Raw genomic sequence first — 19,339 nt, 5'->3', positions numbered from 1 at the left:
TGTTAGAGATGACAGCTACAGATAACCCTGAGTCACAATAGACCTGCTGAACACCAGGCTGTATACACACACCCCTACAAACACACAGGAGGCGTGTTGAGGAGGACAAAGCCATATTGACGCACCTCCATCAACCTTCTCTCCATCTATCTATCCCTCTGCTGACTGGCGGATGGCTGTGTGTGTGTGTGTGTGTGTGTTCAGGGATAACCTCGCTGCTCACTGTGTGGGAACAATCAGCAATCATGGGCTTATCTGAAAAAGATCTCACTCACACTGAGAACCTGTCCTCTCCTCTTCTCCCCCTACATTCCCCTGCCTCTCTAATTCTTGGACTCATTGATTGTGAGTGCTCTGACATATTTTAACGGGGTCTTCAAGGTACTTAAATGTGCATGTGAATGGGGTCTTATAGTTTGAGAATGTGTTGGATGTGTCAGCGAAAGGACTGAATATAGAGAGAGCTTGAGTGTTGGCTGTGTGTGTGCGTGTCAGAAACAAGGAGAATATGAGTGACAGGTCTCTCTATGAGCTGTGTGAGTGAGTAGCTAGCGGAGCTGAAAAAGAGGCATCCAGCTGTCAATAAAAGGTAGGGGAGAGAGTCGCAGTCAGCCAGAAAAACTCCCTCTTCCCCCTTCCTCCCTATCCCTCCCTCCCCGTCTCATTCCATTCTCCCAGTCTCTCATGCCTCCGCCTCCCTCTCGATGTCTCCCCCCTGCCTGCCTGCCTCCCTCCCCTTCCCTCCCTCTGCATGAGTCTCCCTCCCAATGTTTCTCCTTACATCCCTATTGTCTCATTCTCCTCCCTCTCTCCAGGGCTCCAGACTGTGACCATTTAGTCACATTTTGCGACCCTTTGACTTGGCTGTGCAAGTAACATTTTGAATTGGTCGACCTGCACATTTTTACATGGTCACCTCCTATTTTTAGGAGGCTAAAACCATGATTTGGTCAAACAGAAAAGTAAATTATCCTCATAATTCTTGTAATGAAAGTGTCTGCATGTGTTGAGCAAGCCACTCGCTCTCCTTTCTCGGGAAAAATGCTCTGGGAGAAAAAAAGTGGTTCTGATTGTATAACATTTAAAAATCCAATAGCGGGGAAAACACAGCGATCCTGTTGTCACAGTTAAGGAGGTTCTCAGCTTTGTGTACTTTTTTTTTTTTATCAACTCTCAATTTTGAGCACAATAGCAACTATTTTACATTATAAGACATTTGATATGGCTTTGAGATACAGAGTGGGAGAAATGCGCATTGGCCATTGTGATTGCATAGGCCTCATTGGTCTTAAGGCTACAACTGCAATGGTTTTTGGAGATTACATTAACTTTTAGACTATCACATGGCTACTAGTGGGTATTACAGTATATTTAGAGTTATTTTAACAGTAAAATATAACAACAGCAGCCTAATTGTCTACCCAAAATGCATGACAATCACTGGATTAGGTTGCACATTAGAATATTTTGAATCACAACATGTCCCGTGAAGCTCAGTTGGTAGAGCATGGCACTTGCGACGCCAGGGTTGTGGGTTCGATTCCCACGGGGGGGCCAGTATGAAAAATGTATGCACTCACTAACTGTAAGTCGCTCTGGATAAGAGCGTCTGCTAAATGACTAAAATGTAAATGTAACCAAACAAGTGTATTCTTCAATACCATCTCAGTAGTCTATTACACTTTTTAATAAAGCACTGAATGACATTATGAGATGACACAATTTTGTTCAATTGTGTGACCTGCGAAGAAAAATGGGAGTGACCAAATTATGGACTGGTGCCACCAACTGAAAATGTATGTCTGGAGCCTTGCTCTCCCTGCCTAACCCCTGGCTCTCCCTCTCCTCTACTCTCATTCTCTTCCCTCTCTCCCTCTGGCTCTCCTCTTCTCCTCCCTCCCCCTCTCCATATCTCCCCCGCCTCCCTCCTGGGCACAGTTGAATCTAATTGGCAGGGGTGTGCTAGGGTGAGATATTCCCGCAAACAGAGACTGGCATCACCCAGCCCTGGGCTCCAACTACAGCCACCCCCACACACACAGGAGCAAGCTGAACCGGGCAAAAGCTATGAGTCAGGGTCCTGTTTAAACATCCCTGAGCAGTAGTTCCAGGATAGCAACCCACTGCACCGCTCACTACATCGCCTCAACACTGGCTACACCAGCAGGCTGCACCAGCCTCCCACAGCAGGGACCCTTTAGCTCACAGCTAAACCAGCAGATAGTCAAGTGTGTGTGTGTGTGTGTGTGTGTGTGTGTGTGTGTGTGTGTGTGTGTGTGTGTGTGTGGTCTCTCCAGTTGCTAGTGAGACAGACATTACACAAACCTTGCTCTTAATCCAGAGATCTAGCTATGTCAGGGATGGGCAACTGGTGGTCCGCAGCCCCCCTTTTGAAGGCCATCGGATAAATTCCCCCCAGTCGGGGTCTCAACTTACTGTTGCGAGTTAGAATAGTAGAATACACAAGGTGCAATTTCAAAATGTTGTTGCGCGTCAGCAGTCTTTCTCTTGTTATGTCAGTCACTGTAGTCAGTCAATTAGCTCATGTCAGCAAACATATTTTAGATTGCCAAGTTATACTGAACAAAAATAAACATCCCATGTTTTCTGAGCTGATATAAAATATCCCAGAAATGTGCCATACGCACAAAAAGCTTCTCCCTGTTAGTGAGCATTTATCCTTTGCCAAGATAATCCATCCACCTGACAAGTGCAGCATATCAAGAAGCTGATTAAACAGCATGGTCATTACACAGGTGCACCTTGTACTGGGGACAATAAAAAAGGACACAAAAATGTGCAGTTTTGTCACACAACACAATGCCACAGATGTCTCAAGTTTTGAGGGAGCGTGAGGTTGGCATGCTGACTGCAGGAATGTCCACCAGAGCTGTTGCCAGAGAATTGAATGTTAATTTCTCTACCATAAGCCGCCTCCAATGTGTAACCACACCAGCCAAGGACCTCCACATCCTGCTTCTTCACCTGCGGGATCGTCTGAGACCAGCCACCCGGACAGCTGATGAAACTATGGGTTTGCACAAACAAAGATTTTCTGCACAAACTGTCAGAAACCATCTCAGGGAAGCTCATCTGCGTGCTTGTTGTCCTCACCAGGGTCTTAACCTGACTGCAGCTCGGCATCGTAACCAACTTCATTGGGCAAATGCTCACCTTCGATGGCCACTGGCACACTGGAGAAGTGTGATCTTCACAGATGAATACTGGTTTCAACTGTACCGGGCAGATGGCAGAAAGCGTGTATGGAGTCGTGTGGGCGAGCGGTTTGCTAATGTCAACGTTGTGAACAGAGTGCTCCATGTTGGGGGTGGAGTTATGGTATGGGCAGGTATAACCTACGGACAACGAACACAATTGCATTTTATCTACGGCAATTTGAATGCAAAGAGATACCATGACAAGATCCTGAGGCTTATTGTCGCGCCATTCATCCGTCACCATAACCTCATGTTTTAGCATGCATGTCACATGGATCTGTACACAATTCCTGGAAGGTGAAAATGTCCCAGTTCATCCATGGCCTGCATACTCACCAGACATGTCACCCATTGAGCATGTTTGGGATGCTCTGGATCAACGTGTACGACAGTGTGTTCCAGTTCCCACCTATATCCTGTAACTTCGTAAAGCCATTGAAGAGGAGTGGTACAACATTCCACGGGCCACAATCAACAGCCTGATCAACTACATGTGAACGAGATGTGCCGCGCTGCATGAGGCATATGGTGGTCACACCAGATGATGACTGGTTTTCTGATCCACGCCACTACTATTTTTTTTAAAGGTATTTTTGACATAACAGATGCTTAGATTATGGCCTAATGAATTTACTTCAATTGACTGATTTCCTTATATGAACTTTAACTCAGTAAAATCTTTGAAAATGTTGCATGTTACATTTATATTTTTGTTCAGTGTAGTTTAGTGGCGAGCTATCTAAACTTGTTATCATGGTCAAATTACCGGCCGGGGGCCCCCATTGATTTTGTTAGTGAGTCTCACTCAGATATCACATTAAAAACTGCAAACATTTATCTCCACCCCATGGCAAAATGTGTAGTATTGCAGGAAGTTAGCTGTAAAACAGATCATTTTCCTCTCCACCCCAAGGCCAAATTAGTAGAATTATATGAAATTAGTTATAAAATTGCTACTGTAAATCTTCTCTCTGCCCCAAGGCAAAAATGTGTAGAATTGCAGCAAACCCTTTAAAACTAACTTTTTCTCTACACCCAATGGCAAAATGTGTAGAATTGCAAAAAATTAATTAAAACTAAAATCATGTCTCTCCGCTGTCAAGAGGGGGGCCAATAATATGTTTGTCTCACAATGTTGGGGTGGGGGGGGGGGGGGGAGTACAAAGAACCGAGAGCAACTGCGGCCCCCCTCTTCCTGTTGGAAGGTAAACCTTCCGCCCAGCCCGAGGTCCTGAGTGCTCTGGAGCAGGTTTTCATCAAGGATCTCTGTACTTTGCTCTCTTCATTTTTCCCTCGATCCTGACAAGTCTCCCAGTCCCTGACACTGAAAAACATCCCCACAGCATGATGCTGCCACCACCCTGCTTCTAGGGATGGTGCCAGGTTACCTCCAGAAATTATGCTTGGCATTCCGGCCAAATAGTTCAATCTTGCTTTCATCAGACCAGAGAATGGTCTGAGAGTCCTTTAGGTGCCTTTTGACAAACTCCAAGCAGGCTGTCATGTGCCTTTTACTGAGGAATGGCTTCCTTCTGGCCACTCTAACATAAAGGGCTGATTGGTGGAGTGCTGCAGATATGGTTGTCCTTCTGGAAGGTTCTCCCATCTCCACAGAGGAACTCTGGAGCTCTGTCAGAGTGATCATTGAGTTCTTGGTCACCTCCCTGACCAAGGGCCTTCTCCCCTGATTGCTCAGTTGTTCCAAACTTCTTCCATTTAAGAATGATGGAGGCCACTGAGTTCTTGGGGACCTTCAATGGATTTGTTCCCTTCCCCAGATCTGTGCCTCGACACAATCCTGTCTTGGCGCTCTACGGACAATTCCTTCGCCCTCATGGCTTGTTTTTTGCTCTGACATGCACTGTCAACTGTGGGACCTTATATAGACAGGTGTGTGCCTTTCCAATTCATGTCCAATCAATTGAATTTACCACAGGTGGACTCCAATCAAGTTGTAGAAACATCTCAAGTATGATCAATGGAAACAGGATGCAGCTGAGCTCAATTTCGAGTCTCATAGCAAAGGGTCTGAATACTTATGTAGATAACGTATTTCATTTTTATTTTATACATTTGCACAAATTTCTAACAACCTGTTTTCGCTTTGTAATAATAATCCTCAGCCCAACCCTAGTGTGTGGGCTAGCTAGCCAGTGTTTAACATCTTTGTATGTTTGTTTGTCTGTCTGCATCTAGTTAAGTAGTGCAGCAGATTACTGGAAAATTGTAAACAGCTAATCCAGACAGACGAGAAGATTTCTGAAAGACTGAGACAACAGAACAAATGGCACTTAAAATGCAACCAGTTTTACACAACCATGTAAAACTAGATGCCAATACTAGGTTTTAAAACACAACAGAAAAGCTAAATAAAAAAAGAAGGCCATTGTAACGACAAGTAACCTAGTTGCTGGAAAATCATTTAAGCTCCATTTAAACTTAAGGTAAGAGGAATGTATTAATATAATACAGAAAGAAAAGCCTTTTCTATTCCAGATCTGATAATACTCTCACAGTTGCTTTCACATTGTTTTATACCATAAATCTCGAGGGGCTCTGAGGTAAATGATTCCAATTTCCTTCTCTGTTAAGTTAGCTATAGAGCCCGTAAAAAATAGGCTAAATAAACAAGTGCCTCATTAATATCACTGAAGGTGTTTTAGCGACAAGGCCCCATAAGGGACCTATTTATTTAGGATAATTAATAAAGCGTGCTTCGGCTCCTTTGTCCCGGCGTAAATGCTACTACATTCTGTCGACCGCAGCAGTTCCTACAGGAGCGCCGGAGTGAGGGTGTGTGTGTGTGCGTGTGTGTGTGTGTGTGGTTCCTGTGACCTTGTCTCTATCTAATTATGTGTGTGTGGCAGAGGGGGGTAGGGGCACGTCGTTTTGCCCCTAATGGTTTCTAAACAACCTTTATGGGCCCGAACACCTCTAGCACCTTAATAAGCTAGTTTGTGATCCATCCTGTCCCAGCCGTAAACCTATTCTCTCTGATACCCACTACTACCATATCCACAGAGGAGATGGGGAGTGGAGGGGTTAAATAGCATAGGAGTGGGGGGTCTGGAAAGCCATTACCCTCTTTGTGTGTGGGTGTTTTATGGGGTGGTTTTAAAGGATGTATGTCGGTTCTTTTGTCTTGCTACTGAATCAAATTACATGATCAATTCCAAGAGAAAATCCTAGTGTTTGTAGGTGAGTGCACTTGACTAGAGCACCTTTATTGGTATTTTGGTCAAATAAACACCTTCAACTAAAAAACTCCAACTCTGATAAGCAGTTTCACAAGCAAGCTTTGCGGCCCCTTCCCTCCCTGAGAGAGCTGCTCTCCTCTCTATGACACCATACGTCTGTTTACAGATCACCTAGCCGTGCTAATCAGAGACGGGGTCTCCCAGGGCCCGGCGCAGGGGTCCGAGGTCGGCGTTAAGCAGACAGCAGCGTGGTGCCGTGTCCCGCTTCGGCGAATCACAGGGGTTAAGGCTGCACCGCTCACATGTCAATCATCAAAACACAACAGCTGGTGATCTCTCACCACTTCTCTTCTCTCTCTCTGTCTGTGCGTGTGTGTGTGTGTGTACCCACAGCTGTGTGAGTTCACCAACTGTGTGTGTGTGCATGTGTGTACCAGTGTGTGTGTGTGTGTCTGGTACACTCCTCACGGGACTCTCTCTACTGTGTGTGTGTGTGTGTGTGTGTGTGTCAGGAGTGGTCTTGTTGTGTCGTTGATTGAGTGCCATACGAAGAGCCTCTTGGGAGTAGAATCAAAGCCTGTAAAGTCTCTCTCAATCTGTCTCTAAACCTAATGCTTTCAACATAAACAGCAAGAATTAAGGTAAGGCATGTTAGCTTCCACACAGCTCACTGTGACATGTAAACTGCATCAAGTGGTGCGGGAGCCCAATAGAATAACAGCTAAACAGAAAATAGGGTTAGTTAGCTAGTCTCATGCTTGATTCTGATGCACGCTGGTGCAAAATGAAAGAGAATATACCAAGTGATACACATTGAGTATTGTACATTGCTATATAAAACACACACGCACCCACACCTGCACGAGCAAAGAACCCTTCCTGGTGATTTTATGAAGCAGTGTTTTTGTGGTGTACTGCCTTCAGGGCAGAAAGCGGTAGAAAGCTGTCTGAAAGCTGAATGTTATTGTGAATTTTACCATAGTGAGTTTTTGGAAACCAAGATTGCAATAATAACGGTCTGCTTTCTAAAACTAGGAGCAACGACATCTAATGTTGTTAGCCTCATTGAGGATGCATCGCAAATGGCACACTATTCCCTATATAGTGCACTTCTTGGTCAAAGGTAGTACACTATGTAGGGACTAGGTGCCATATGGGACTCAGTCTTAGGGTTGTTAGCTATCCTTTGTATTTTCCTTGAATGTCCAAAGATTTAGGTAAAAAAAGCAATTTGCTGTGCTACAAAATGTTGTTTACCGCTTATTGCCTATTATTATATGTTCATCACGATCTCATGTATTCCATGGAAAATAGAATGTGGAGATTTAAGACTGCTCTGGCATCAGATAATCTTCAGAGTAAGCATTCCTTTCTACTGCAATAAGCAGTGGCTCAGTTCAGCTCTGCTCCCGCCCACACATGCAGACAAACAGTCCCTGTCTCTCTCACACAGACACAGTCCCACACAGACACAGTACCACATACACACACCTCTAAACACTGTGTCAAAGCGAACTATGAATGTCCCCGGGTTATAACTGGGTACTGTGAAGTTGTGAAGAAAATCATAAGTGCCTGTGAGAATCAGCTTTGTACACATAAATTACTGCGGCAATTAGGGACAAAACAGCACAAAAGGTTGGGAGTTCATCCTAATGTACTGTACTAATGTACTGCTGCCTCTGAAGAGAGGTGAGTCACCAGCATACAAATGGGCCTCTCCGGAGTGGAGTGGAGATGAGTGAAGGAGTGGAGATGAGTGAAGGAGAGGAGAGACCGCCATCTGAATGACAGATACAACGAGCACAGGAAAGACGATGAGAGGAGAGAGGTGAGTGAGGAGATAGAAAGAGCGAGAGAAAGAGAGCGAGAGAAAACGCAAGAGCGAGCGAGAGAAAACGCGAGAGCGAGAGAGAGAGAGAGAGCGAGAGCGAGAGATACAGTATGTATATGATTGCCATAGCCTGAGGGACATCCCATGACCATTAATTCCCTATAATATTTACATTGTATATAACTTACAAGTAATGCATAGTGTAACCGTCATCCATGAACACTTTGTTGTTTATTAATTAGCTATTTTTTATTTTAATATCTTTTTTTTATTTAATTAAATGTATCGACCAAAGATTACACAATACAACAGCAGTAGTGTTGTACCTGTATAAATGATTATATGTACAATTATTATTACTACTAAAATGAACTATTTCATTATTTTAAAAAAGCATATTGATGAGTTAGTTAAGAAGCTGAGAATACCCCCTAAAAAAAAATACCCCCTATTTTTTTTTAAATGTTATTATTACATAAAAAAAAGGACGTGAGAATAAAAATGGGCTTCTTCTATAGAAATAGGTTCTGCCTCTCGCTAAATAGTAGAAAGCAGATTATTCAGTCGAAGTTCGTATCGGTCCTAGACTATGGCGACATCATCTATATGAACGCAGCTGCCACTTCATTAAAGCCGTTAGATGCAGCTTATCATAGGGCACTACGCTTTATTACGGGCAACAATTTTAATACTCATCACTGCATTCTCTACCAGAAAGTTGGTTGGCCCTCTTTGATGTCACGTAGGTTAATATATTGCTATGTTTTAATTTATAAAGCCCTTTTACAAAAAGTCCCACTATACCTAACATCTTTACTAAACGTTACATTTACATTTTAGTCATTTAGCAGACGCTCTTATCCAGAGCGACTTACAGGAGCAATTAGGGTTAAGTGCCTTGCTCAAGGGCACATCGACAGATTTTTCACCTAGTCGGCTCGGGGATTAGAACCAGCGACCTTTCGGTTACTGGCACAACGCTCTTAACCACTAAGCTACCTGCCGCCTGACACTTTAGACATATGAGTTACCACACCAGGTCTCAGGGATGGTTAACTCTGGAAATTCCTTTGATCTCTACTGAGTTTGGTAAATCAGCTTTAAGTTCTCGAACCTTTTTTGAGGAACAATCTTCAAAATGTTCCTAAATTTGATGTTTTGGTGCCTCGAGGGCAATTCAGAAAGCTGATTGAGGACCTTATTACTGATTAATGTGTTTGTTTTTTATGACCGTGCTTTTCTGTCTGCTTGCATTTTGTATTTATATTGATGTGTGTATTTTCTGTAATTTATGTAATTCAGGTCTCATCTGTAAAAGAGATCGTCTCAGTATGACTCCTTGCTAAAATAAAGGTTAAATAAATAAAATTATCCTCATTGCATTGTAATGTATTTACTGAAATGCTGTACCATGCTTTGACACTATCTACAAATTGTATTTCATGCCAATAAAGCAATCTGATTTTGAGAGAGGGAGCGAAAGGGCGACTGAGAACAAAAGACAGAGAGAAAAAGAGAGAGTGAGAAAGAGAGAAAGTGTGACAGAGAAAACGAGAGAGAGTACTAGTTGAAGTAAATCAAATCCTCTTCCACACCCTGGTGTAATTACACAACATTTCATCCCTAGCGAGTGTTTAAAAGACAGTGAGACCAAACGGTGGCAGCGGGCACCACCTGGGAACCACGCCGGGTGTGTGGCTAGCGGCAGCACTCCGCTCTGAACACACCGCTAAATGGCTGTAAGGATGCTATAGCCTTGCCACCTACCTGCCTTCTTCCACTGCCTAGCTACCTCTGTGTCTGGGGCCTTTTACATCAAGACCAAACACACACACACACTCGTGCGCTCACACATATGGGCTCACACACACGCACGGCTCTGATGTTGTTATAGCTGTAAATCAATAAGCGACAAAGAGAGAGAGAAAGTAAGGAGGAGGCGGAACAGTTCCCTGGGTGATACGCTCAACGCCGCCCGCCACCAGGCTGACGGGTAAAAGGCTGTATCTGGCTACGGTAGAGTGCAGAGAGAGAATATTTAATTCTGAAGAGATGGAACAGAGGGGGAGAGTGGGAAGGAGCGACTAACCTACACACAGGGGACTCTACTGTGACCAAACCTGTATGTATTCATGTGTGTGGCCAATTCAACACACACACGCACACACACACACACACACACACACAATGCATCAATATCTGCTCCCCTGGAACTACTACTCCACATACACATAAAAATACACACGCCTAACCCATTCTCTCCTGGGGAGGTGGTACACACACACACAGGCGCACACACACAGGTACACAGTGAAAGTAAACAGTGGAAAGGAAAGGAGAATCCATGTACCTGAATGCCGTCCAACAGCTTGCTCATGCACCAGAAACTGTCAGCCTCGATGTTCCGCAAAGCCTCCTCCTGCAAGCTGGAAACGTCAAAGTTCTCCACCTCCTCCTCTGTACCGAGAGAGAGAGAGAGAAAGAGAAGGGGAGTGTGAGAGAGAGAGTGAAAAATTGTGAATTGGGTCTACTAGCATCACAGCAGGGGCCTTCTATTAAACAGAAAAACAGAAGAGAAAGAGATGTTCTTGAGGAGAGCCTGAGGAGTCTCTCTCTCTCCTTGATGAAGTGTAGTGGTACAGATGTTTGTTCTCAGAGCTTCATGGAGGGCCTCTCTAACAGCACCTGTTAACAACACATCTATTTCCTCTCCACACCCATTCACACGTACATTTACATTATGCAATCTGTTTGTTCTTACTACATCTACAACCATAGTCATTCAACTACATCTACTCTCCACAGTCATTCAAATATACAGCACTAATCTATATTTAAAAAATGAAGATGGCTATCAAAAGCCATTCAAACACAGTACATATTATGAAGCTAGACATCAGCAATGAAGTCCATCCGTGGGTTAAGTGTATTATCACCTGAATGACAGTTGAACATAGCTCAATGATTTAATCATTTATTCACCCCCAACGATGAAATCGTGGATCAGTCTCTGTCAATTTGTTCGTACGTACTAGGATTGAATGGCGGGAACCCGGTTACCGAGATTTACCGCCCATCCCACTCCCCTTTCCCGGGATAAATAACTGAGAGAAACAGTAAATTATAATAAATTATTTTTATGAACAGCATGGCATGAAACTGAACTGTTAAATGATATGCAATGTCTAAATCTGGCTTTGCTACGGCCTCTGCATGATGAATCAACACTAAGGGTGGGGACAGACAGCGCAGTTCACAATGCATGTACCGTAATTTTCGGACTATAAGCCGCGCCTTTTTTCCCATTTTTCGACCCTGCGGCTTATATAACGGTGCGGCTAATCTATGGATTTTTACAGCTAACGGCCACTAGAAGACCTCCTAAATCTATGGATTTTACAGGTTAGAGTCCACCAACTTTAACTCTATGGGCTCTATGAACGGTCCGCGCCCCCCACCTTTAAGCGGCGGGCTCCAGCAGGAGGGGCTGGAGGCCGGAAAAGAGTGAGACAGGTAGCGCGCAAAAGTAAAAGAGTAACCGAGAGTGGTACGAGAGACAGAACGAGAGCAAGACAGACAGACATTACGAGAGCGAGACAGTTTGTCTCTTTCCCGACAATCCCCTCTGTGCACGAACCCTTACATATGGTAATTAAACATTAAAACACCTGCGGCTTATAGTCCAGTGCGGCTTATATATGTACACATCATACAATATCATTCAATTTAGCTGCTGCGGCTTATACTCCTGTGCGCCTTATAGTGCGGAAAATACGGTAGACCTATCATCTCATCATGGTAACTTTCCTTCTTGTGACAGGTAGGCCTGCAGTTGCTGCAGCATAGCCTATGCTACAGTAATATAAAGACTGAATGCAGCATAGTCTATGCTACAGTAATATAAAGACTGAATGCAGCATAGTCTATGCTACAGTAATATAAAGACTGAATGCAGCATAGTCTATGCTACAGTAATATAAAGACTGAATGCAGTATAGCCTATGCTACAGTAATATAAAGACTGAATGCAGCATAGCCTATGCTACAGTAATATAAAGACTGAATGCAGCATAGTCTATGCTACAGTAATATAAAGACTGAATGCAGCATAGTCTATGCTACAGTAATATAAAGACTGAATGCGCGTCTAATTTAGCCATCTCCATCTGGCTGTCGGGGATCACCTTGTTTTATAATTGTAAAGTTATATATTTTTTAATTGCAACTACAGAATTTTAAAACAACCTATCACTCGAATATTGTTGTTTTAAATCCGTGCACGCGAGAGTACTCTCTCGCAGTCTTTCTCTCTCTCCATCAATTGCATCCAAAATAGATAATTATTTTCGAAATTGATATATAGCCCTATATATAGATATCCTAGCCTACCTTTTTCGGGTAATACATTCAATGCAGTATCAGCCTTTTATTTACCTAATGAATGGTGGGTTATGCATAATAAGCTTCGAACTTATAGCCTCTGTCTCATAAGCAACACGCACCTGTGCTCCGCTGGCCTCTCATTAAAAAACACTCCTTAGCTCCTGGAGTCCCATGCAGGAAAAGCTTTTTTTGCATTTCTTATGCCAATAGACTATTTGAAGAGGGACGCAAGTTCTTTTTTGATGAATACAGTGGCTTGCGAAAGTATTCACCCCTCTTGGCATTTTTCCTATTTTGTTGCCTTACAACCTGGAATTAAAATTGATTTTTGGGGGTTTGTATCATTTGATTTACACAACATGCCTACCACTTTGAAGAAGCAAAATATTTTTTGTTGTGAAACAAACAAGAAATAAGACAAAAAAAAAACAGAAAACTTGAGCGTGCATAACTATTCACCCCCCCCCAAAGTCAATACTTTGTAGAGCCACCTTTTTCAGCAATTACAGCTGCAAGTATCTTGGGGTATGTCTCTATGAGTTAGCCACTGGGATTTTGGCCCATTCTTCAAGGCAAAACTGCTCCAGCTCCTTCAAGTTGGATGGGTTCCGCTGGTGTACAGCAATCTTTAAGTCATACCACAGATTCTCAATTGGATTGAGGTCTGGGCTTTGACTAGGCCATTCCAAGACATTAAAATGTTTCCGCTTAAACCACTCGATGTTGCTTTAGCAGTATGCTAAGGGTCATTGTTCTGCTGGAAGGTGAACCTCCGTCCCAGTCTCAAATCTATGGAAGACTGAAACAGGTTTCCCTCAACAATTTCCCTGTATTTAGCGCCATCCATCATTCCTTCAATTCTGACCAGTTTCCCCAGTCCCTGCCGATGAAAAACATCCCCACAGCATGATGCTGCCACCACCATGCTTCACTGTGGGGATGGTGTTCTCAGGATGATGAGAGGTGTTTGGCCCTCTCGGCAGGTTTGTTGTGGTGCCATATTCTTTCCATTTTTTAATAATGGATTTAAATGGTGCTCCGTGGGATGTTCAAAGTTTCTGATATTTTTTTTTTTATAACCAAACCCTGATCTGTACTTCTCCACAACTTTGTCCCTGACCTGTTTGGAGAGCTCCTTGGTCTTCATGGCCCCTTGCTTAGTGGTGTTGCAGACTTGGGGCCTTTCCGAACAGTTGTATATATACTGAGATCAAGTGACACTTAGATTGAACACAGGTGGACTTTGTTTAACTAATTACAGTGGGGGAAAAAAAGTATTTAGTCAGCCACCAATTGTGCAAGTTCTCCCACTTAAAAAAATTAGAGAGGCCTGTAATTTTCATCATAGGTACACGTCAACTATGACAGACAAAATGAGGAAAAAAAATCCAGAAAATCACATTGTAGGATTTTTTATGAATTTATTTGCAAATTGTGGTGGAAAATAAGTATTTGGTCAATAACAAAAGTTTCTCAATACTTTGTTATATACCCTTTGTTGGCAATGACACAGGTCAAACGTTTTCTGTAAGTCTTCACAAGGTTTTCACACACCGTTGCTGGTATTTTGGCCCATTCCTCCATGCAGATCTCCTCTAGAGCAGTGATGTTTTGGGGCTGTCGCTGGGCAACACGGACTTTCAACTCCCTCCAAAGATTTTCTATGGGGGTTGAGATCTGGAGACTGGCTAGGCCACTCCAGGACCTTGAAATGCTTCTTACGAAGCCACTCCTTCGTTGCCCGGGCGGTGTGTTTGGGATCATTGTCATGCTGAAAGACCCAGCCACGTTTCATCTTCAATGCCCTTGCTGATGGAAGGAGGTTTTCACTCAAAATCTCACGATACATGGCCGCATTCATTCTTTCCTTTACACGGATCAGTCGTCCTGGTCCCTTTGCAGAAAAACAGCCCCAAAGCATGATGTTTCCACCCCCATGCTTCACAGTAGGTATGGTGTTCTTTGGATGCAACTCAGCATTCTTTGTCCTCCAAACACGACGAGTTGAGTTTTTACCAAAAAGTTATATTTTGGTTTCATCTGACCATATGACATTCTCCCAATCCTCTTCTGGATCATCCAAATGCACTGTAGCAAACTTCAGACGGGCCTGGACATGTACTGGCTTAAGCAGGGGGACACGTCTGGCACTGCAGGATTTGAGTCCCTGGCGGCGTAGTGTGTTACTGATGGTAGGCTTTGTTACTTTGGTCCCAGCTCTCTGCAGGTCATTCACTAGGTCCCCCTGTGTGGTTCTGGGATTTTTGCTCACCATTCTTGTGATCATTTTGACCCCACAGGGTGAGATCTTGCGTGGAGCCCCAGATCGAGGGATATTATCAATGGTCTTGTATGTCTTCCATTTCCTAATAATTGCTCCCACAGTTGATTTCTTCAAACCAAGCTGCTTACCTATTGCAGATTCAGTCTTCCCAGCCTGGTGCAGGTCTACAATTTGGTTTCTGGTGTCCTTTGACAGCTCTTTGGTCTTGGCCATAGTGGAGTTTGGAGTGTGACTGTTTGAGGTTGTGGACAGGTGTCTTTTATACTGATAACAAGTTCAAACAGGTGCCATTAATACAGGTAACGAGTGGAGGACAGAGGAGCCTCTTAAAGAAGAAGTTACAGGTCTGTGAGAGCCAGAAATCTTGCTTGTTTGTAGGTGACCAAATACTTATTTTCCACCATAATTTGCAAATAAATTCATAAAAAATCCTACAAATGTGATTTTCTGGATTTTTTTTCTTCTCAATTTGTCTGTCATAGTTGACGTGTACCTATGATGAAAATTACAGGCCTCTCTCATCTTTTTAAGTGGGAGAACTTGCACAATTGGTGGCTGACTAAATACTTTTATTCCCCACTGTATGTGACTTCTGAAGGTAATTGGTTGCACCAGATCTTATTTAGGGGCTTCATAGCAAAAAGGGGGTGAATACATATGCACGCATCACTTTTCCGTGATTTATTTTTTAGAACTATTTGAAACAAGTTCATTTCACTTCACCAATTTGGACTATCTTGTGTATGTCCATTACATGAAATCTAAATAAAAATCAATTTAAATTACAGGTTGATATGCAACACAATAGGAAAAACGCCAAGGGGGATGAATACTTTTGCAAGGCACTGTACAGCAGCCAATAGATCTCACGGGTAGTTTGAAAGGGAGAACGCACAATGGGGGTAGGCTATAGCAGTTAGTTCTTCAGACCCATAACCATTCAATATTTGTGAAGAAAAGTGAAAGCCTTCTGCATCTAATTCTAGTCCTATATTATTCAAGGATGCCATTAGAATGATGAAGATAAGGACAACGAAACTTATTTAATTTAACTGTTGTAAGCGAGGAATGAATGAAGCAACAATAGAGAGAGAAAAAGGTAGTCTAATAACATTAGGGGAAATATTATTAAAGCTATATACTGTATACGTCAGCCTACTAATTATACAAATAGGACCTATTATATTTCAAAATTAAAATCAAATTCACTAGCCTATACTTGTAACTTTGTAGGCCACATGTGCTGCACCAGAATTGCATGTTCTCTTCTGCTTTATCATGATTTGAATGATGTGCGTAATTCCAGTCCATATTATACAATACAGTAATACAGTTCACACGCCAAAAGATTAACCTACTGGAGCTAGTTTCATTTATGTACCGAAAAGACCATATAGCTAACTACATCTACGGGTTATATTTTTCTGTCACGCATAATGTGCAGTAGCCTACATCATATACAGTATCAGTCAAAAGTTTGGACACACCTACTCTTTCAAGGGTTTTTCTTTATTTTTACATTGTAGAATAATGGTGAAGACATCAAAACTATGAAATAACACATATGGAATCATGTAGTAACCAAAAAAGTGTTAAACAAATCTATATATATTTTATATTTGAGATTCTGCAAATAGCCACCCTTTGCCTTGCTTGGAGAAAAGTGATTTATTCTCGGCATAGCAACATTTGTAAAATACCTAGAAAATATTCAACCCTAGTACGTATGTTCTTTAGTCACACACGATATCTCAGACACCACTGGCCCGTTTTAGACGAAACTTGCGATGAATGACGCGTCTGGCCATAGAGACCAAGCATTTACAAAATTACATTGATTGGCGCTATAGTAATCAACTGAAACTTTGAACTTTGAACAAACATATCTCCTGTCCCATTTGTGTTACAGTCATGGACATGTTGTACATACTTGATAGTTTTTTCTCTCTCATTAATCCACACAACATAAATTGGAATTGTTGTCACTAAGGGGGAGGGGGGGGGTCTTCATAATTTGTTGCCTTGTTAACCATACGGCAATCTAATTACCTCTATATGTCCGTCGTGTGTCAACCTGGGTTAATTGAGACCAGGTGTAATATAATCTGTCATCACGCTGATGGGTGACATATGGGTTTATTAACATATAAATCAGATTGATCAGGTGAGGCATGGGGAACATGATGAGTGCATGACAGATACGGTGTGGGCTGTAGGGAGGGCTGTATGTAGGGTTTGACATGTTCTTGACAACAGCAGCAGAGTGGAACACTAGAGAGAGATGATACTGATTAATCACACACTACTACTCACACATACCTGACGAACCACTATCTCTTTATACACATCACTGGCCTGCCGTCTATTAGGTGTTTGTGTCCTCAGTGGCTACTCTGACAGGTAACACCAGGGGAGGTGAGCAGCAGCCAAGCCCTCAGGTAAATAGGGAGAAGAGAGAAGGGCCAAACTGCTGAAGACGGGCTCTAATGTGGACAGGGAGAAGGGATGGCTGGATGGATAGATTGTTCAAAGACAGGAGAGCCTTTTCAGGAGCCCTTAATACAGTGGTCACCAACCGGTAGATTGCAATCGACTGGTCGATCTTCAAGGCATTCCTAGTCGATCACCAAACATTTCTGTAGAAAAGCCAACGATGGCCTCCCAAGTGGCGCAGCGGTCTAAGGCACTGTATTGCAGTGCTTGACGCATCACTACAGACCCGGGTTCGATCCCAGGCTGTGTCACAGCCGGCTGTGACCAGGAGAGCTGTGAGGCGGCGCACAATTGGCCCAGCGTTGTCCGGGTTAGGGGAGTGTTTGACCGGCTAGAATGGCCTTGTCCCATCGCGCTCTAGCGACTCCTTGTGGTAGGCTGGGCGTCTGCAAGCTGACTTCGGTCGCCAGCTGGACGTGTTTCCTCTGACACATTGGTGCAGCCGGCTTCTGGGTTAAGCGAGCAGTGTGTCAAGAAGCAGTGCGGCTTGGCAGGATTGTGTTTCGGAGGACGCATGGCTCTCGACCTTCGCCTCTCCCGAGTCCGTAGGGGAGTTGCAGCGATGGGACAAGAATGTAACTACCAATTGGGGAGAAAAAGGGGTAAAAGTAGAAAAAATAAATAAAAAAGAACACCAACGATAAAGCCTTGCGCTATTTATTTATTTTTGTTCGTCTTGCGCTGTTCGCGGTAGGTCCACTTGATTCAGAAGCCCTGCACCCTGGGTAGGCAAAGTATTCCCATTTTGAACCATTTAATTTGTCTGAAGGGACAAACTCCGCATACCCGGCAGACCAGGGGCTAAATCAAGTGTGCCTACCGTGCTGGCCAATCGGATAGCTCATATCAACGTGCCTAAAGCTTCCATGAAACTATTAAAGAATACAGCAGAGCTGCTGTTTCTATGTGTGAGTTCATGCTTAAGTTTTTTTTCAGCACTGTCAACACTGGCTTTTTTCAACACTTTTAGAAAAGATAAAACACGCTTCTCCCTACTTCCACTCGCGCTACAACCAGCACTGTAGCTGCAATGAATGAAGTAGCCAAGTGTATCGATATGTTGCATTTTTTATTATTAGGAACATTTCCCTTTTTCTGGTCATAGGAACAACATCAATTCAAGTATGAGGCAGAAATTATGTGGTGCGACTCGAGATTCGCCATCAGGTGGAAGACTGTGTCCCCTCTCTCAGGTCAGTCTAACCAGAGGAAAGGAGAGAGCAGAGACTGTGAGAGGCAGACACTGTGCTGCTCTCTCCTTTCCTCCGCTGAGACTGACCATCAGATGCATGTACCATCAGTCCAGTGAAATAAAAAAGCTAACTATTTCAATTTATGCTCAGCTGTGCCTAGCAAGTGATACAAGAACTGATCTATGTTGTTATCAAAGCTTTTTAAATATAATATGGTCTGAGAAGAACAATATTGACAGGCCAATCATAGCCAATATGCTGTGATAATGTATTAGGCCTACTGCACAAACCTCGAACTGCACAAACCACTAACTATTTTTATTAGATTAACGTTGCATAGGCTTACATCTTTAAAAAAAAGATCTGAGTGGTAGCTCTCAGCTTGCTTTTTGACTCCGAAAGTCATCTTGAGAAAAGGTTGGTGACCACTGCGTTAATACAATCAGACCCTCCCCAGGTCTTAACTGCCAGTTTAACACTGTTCTGTTCAAGTGAGGTGAGGGTAGGGAGGACACTTGTGTAGATCTGCTAGGAGTGTGTGCAAGTGTCTTGGGGGCAGAGGGGTTGATGTGGAATTGGGGCTAACTCAGAGTATGCATGAACAAGGGCACAAGAAAGAAGGCACTGCGTTTCTATTCCTCAAACGTCTGTACTACTTGTTCCACAAATCAACAGCTCCCCCTGTGGTCACTGGAGGAACTGAAGCCTTCTCTGACATGATAGCACAATGATATAGA

The 19,339-nt window shown here is 43.3% G+C and overlaps 1 protein-coding gene across 2 annotated transcripts in view; it reads right to left on the bottom strand.

Moving 5' to 3' along the window:
- The window catches only part of LOC121554996 (TBC1 domain family member 22B), a 200,608-nt gene that overhangs the window by 85,510 nt on the left and 95,759 nt on the right, over positions 1-19,339 (bottom strand). For both annotated transcript variants that reach the window (XM_041868747.2, XM_041868746.2), the window contains exon 10: positions 10,600-10,706. In XM_041868747.2, coding sequence (XP_041724681.1) covers positions 10,600-10,706 — 107 coding nt within the window. The remainder of the gene's footprint in view (positions 1-10,599; positions 10,707-19,339) is intronic.

Source organism: Coregonus clupeaformis, chromosome 40 (assembly GCF_020615455.1).
Source record: "Coregonus clupeaformis isolate EN_2021a chromosome 40, ASM2061545v1, whole genome shotgun sequence".
NCBI classification, from domain to species: domain Eukaryota; kingdom Metazoa; phylum Chordata; class Actinopteri; order Salmoniformes; family Salmonidae; genus Coregonus; species Coregonus clupeaformis.
Note: the sequence above shows the minus strand (reverse complement) of the source record. Positions and strands in the feature narration are given on the sequence as shown.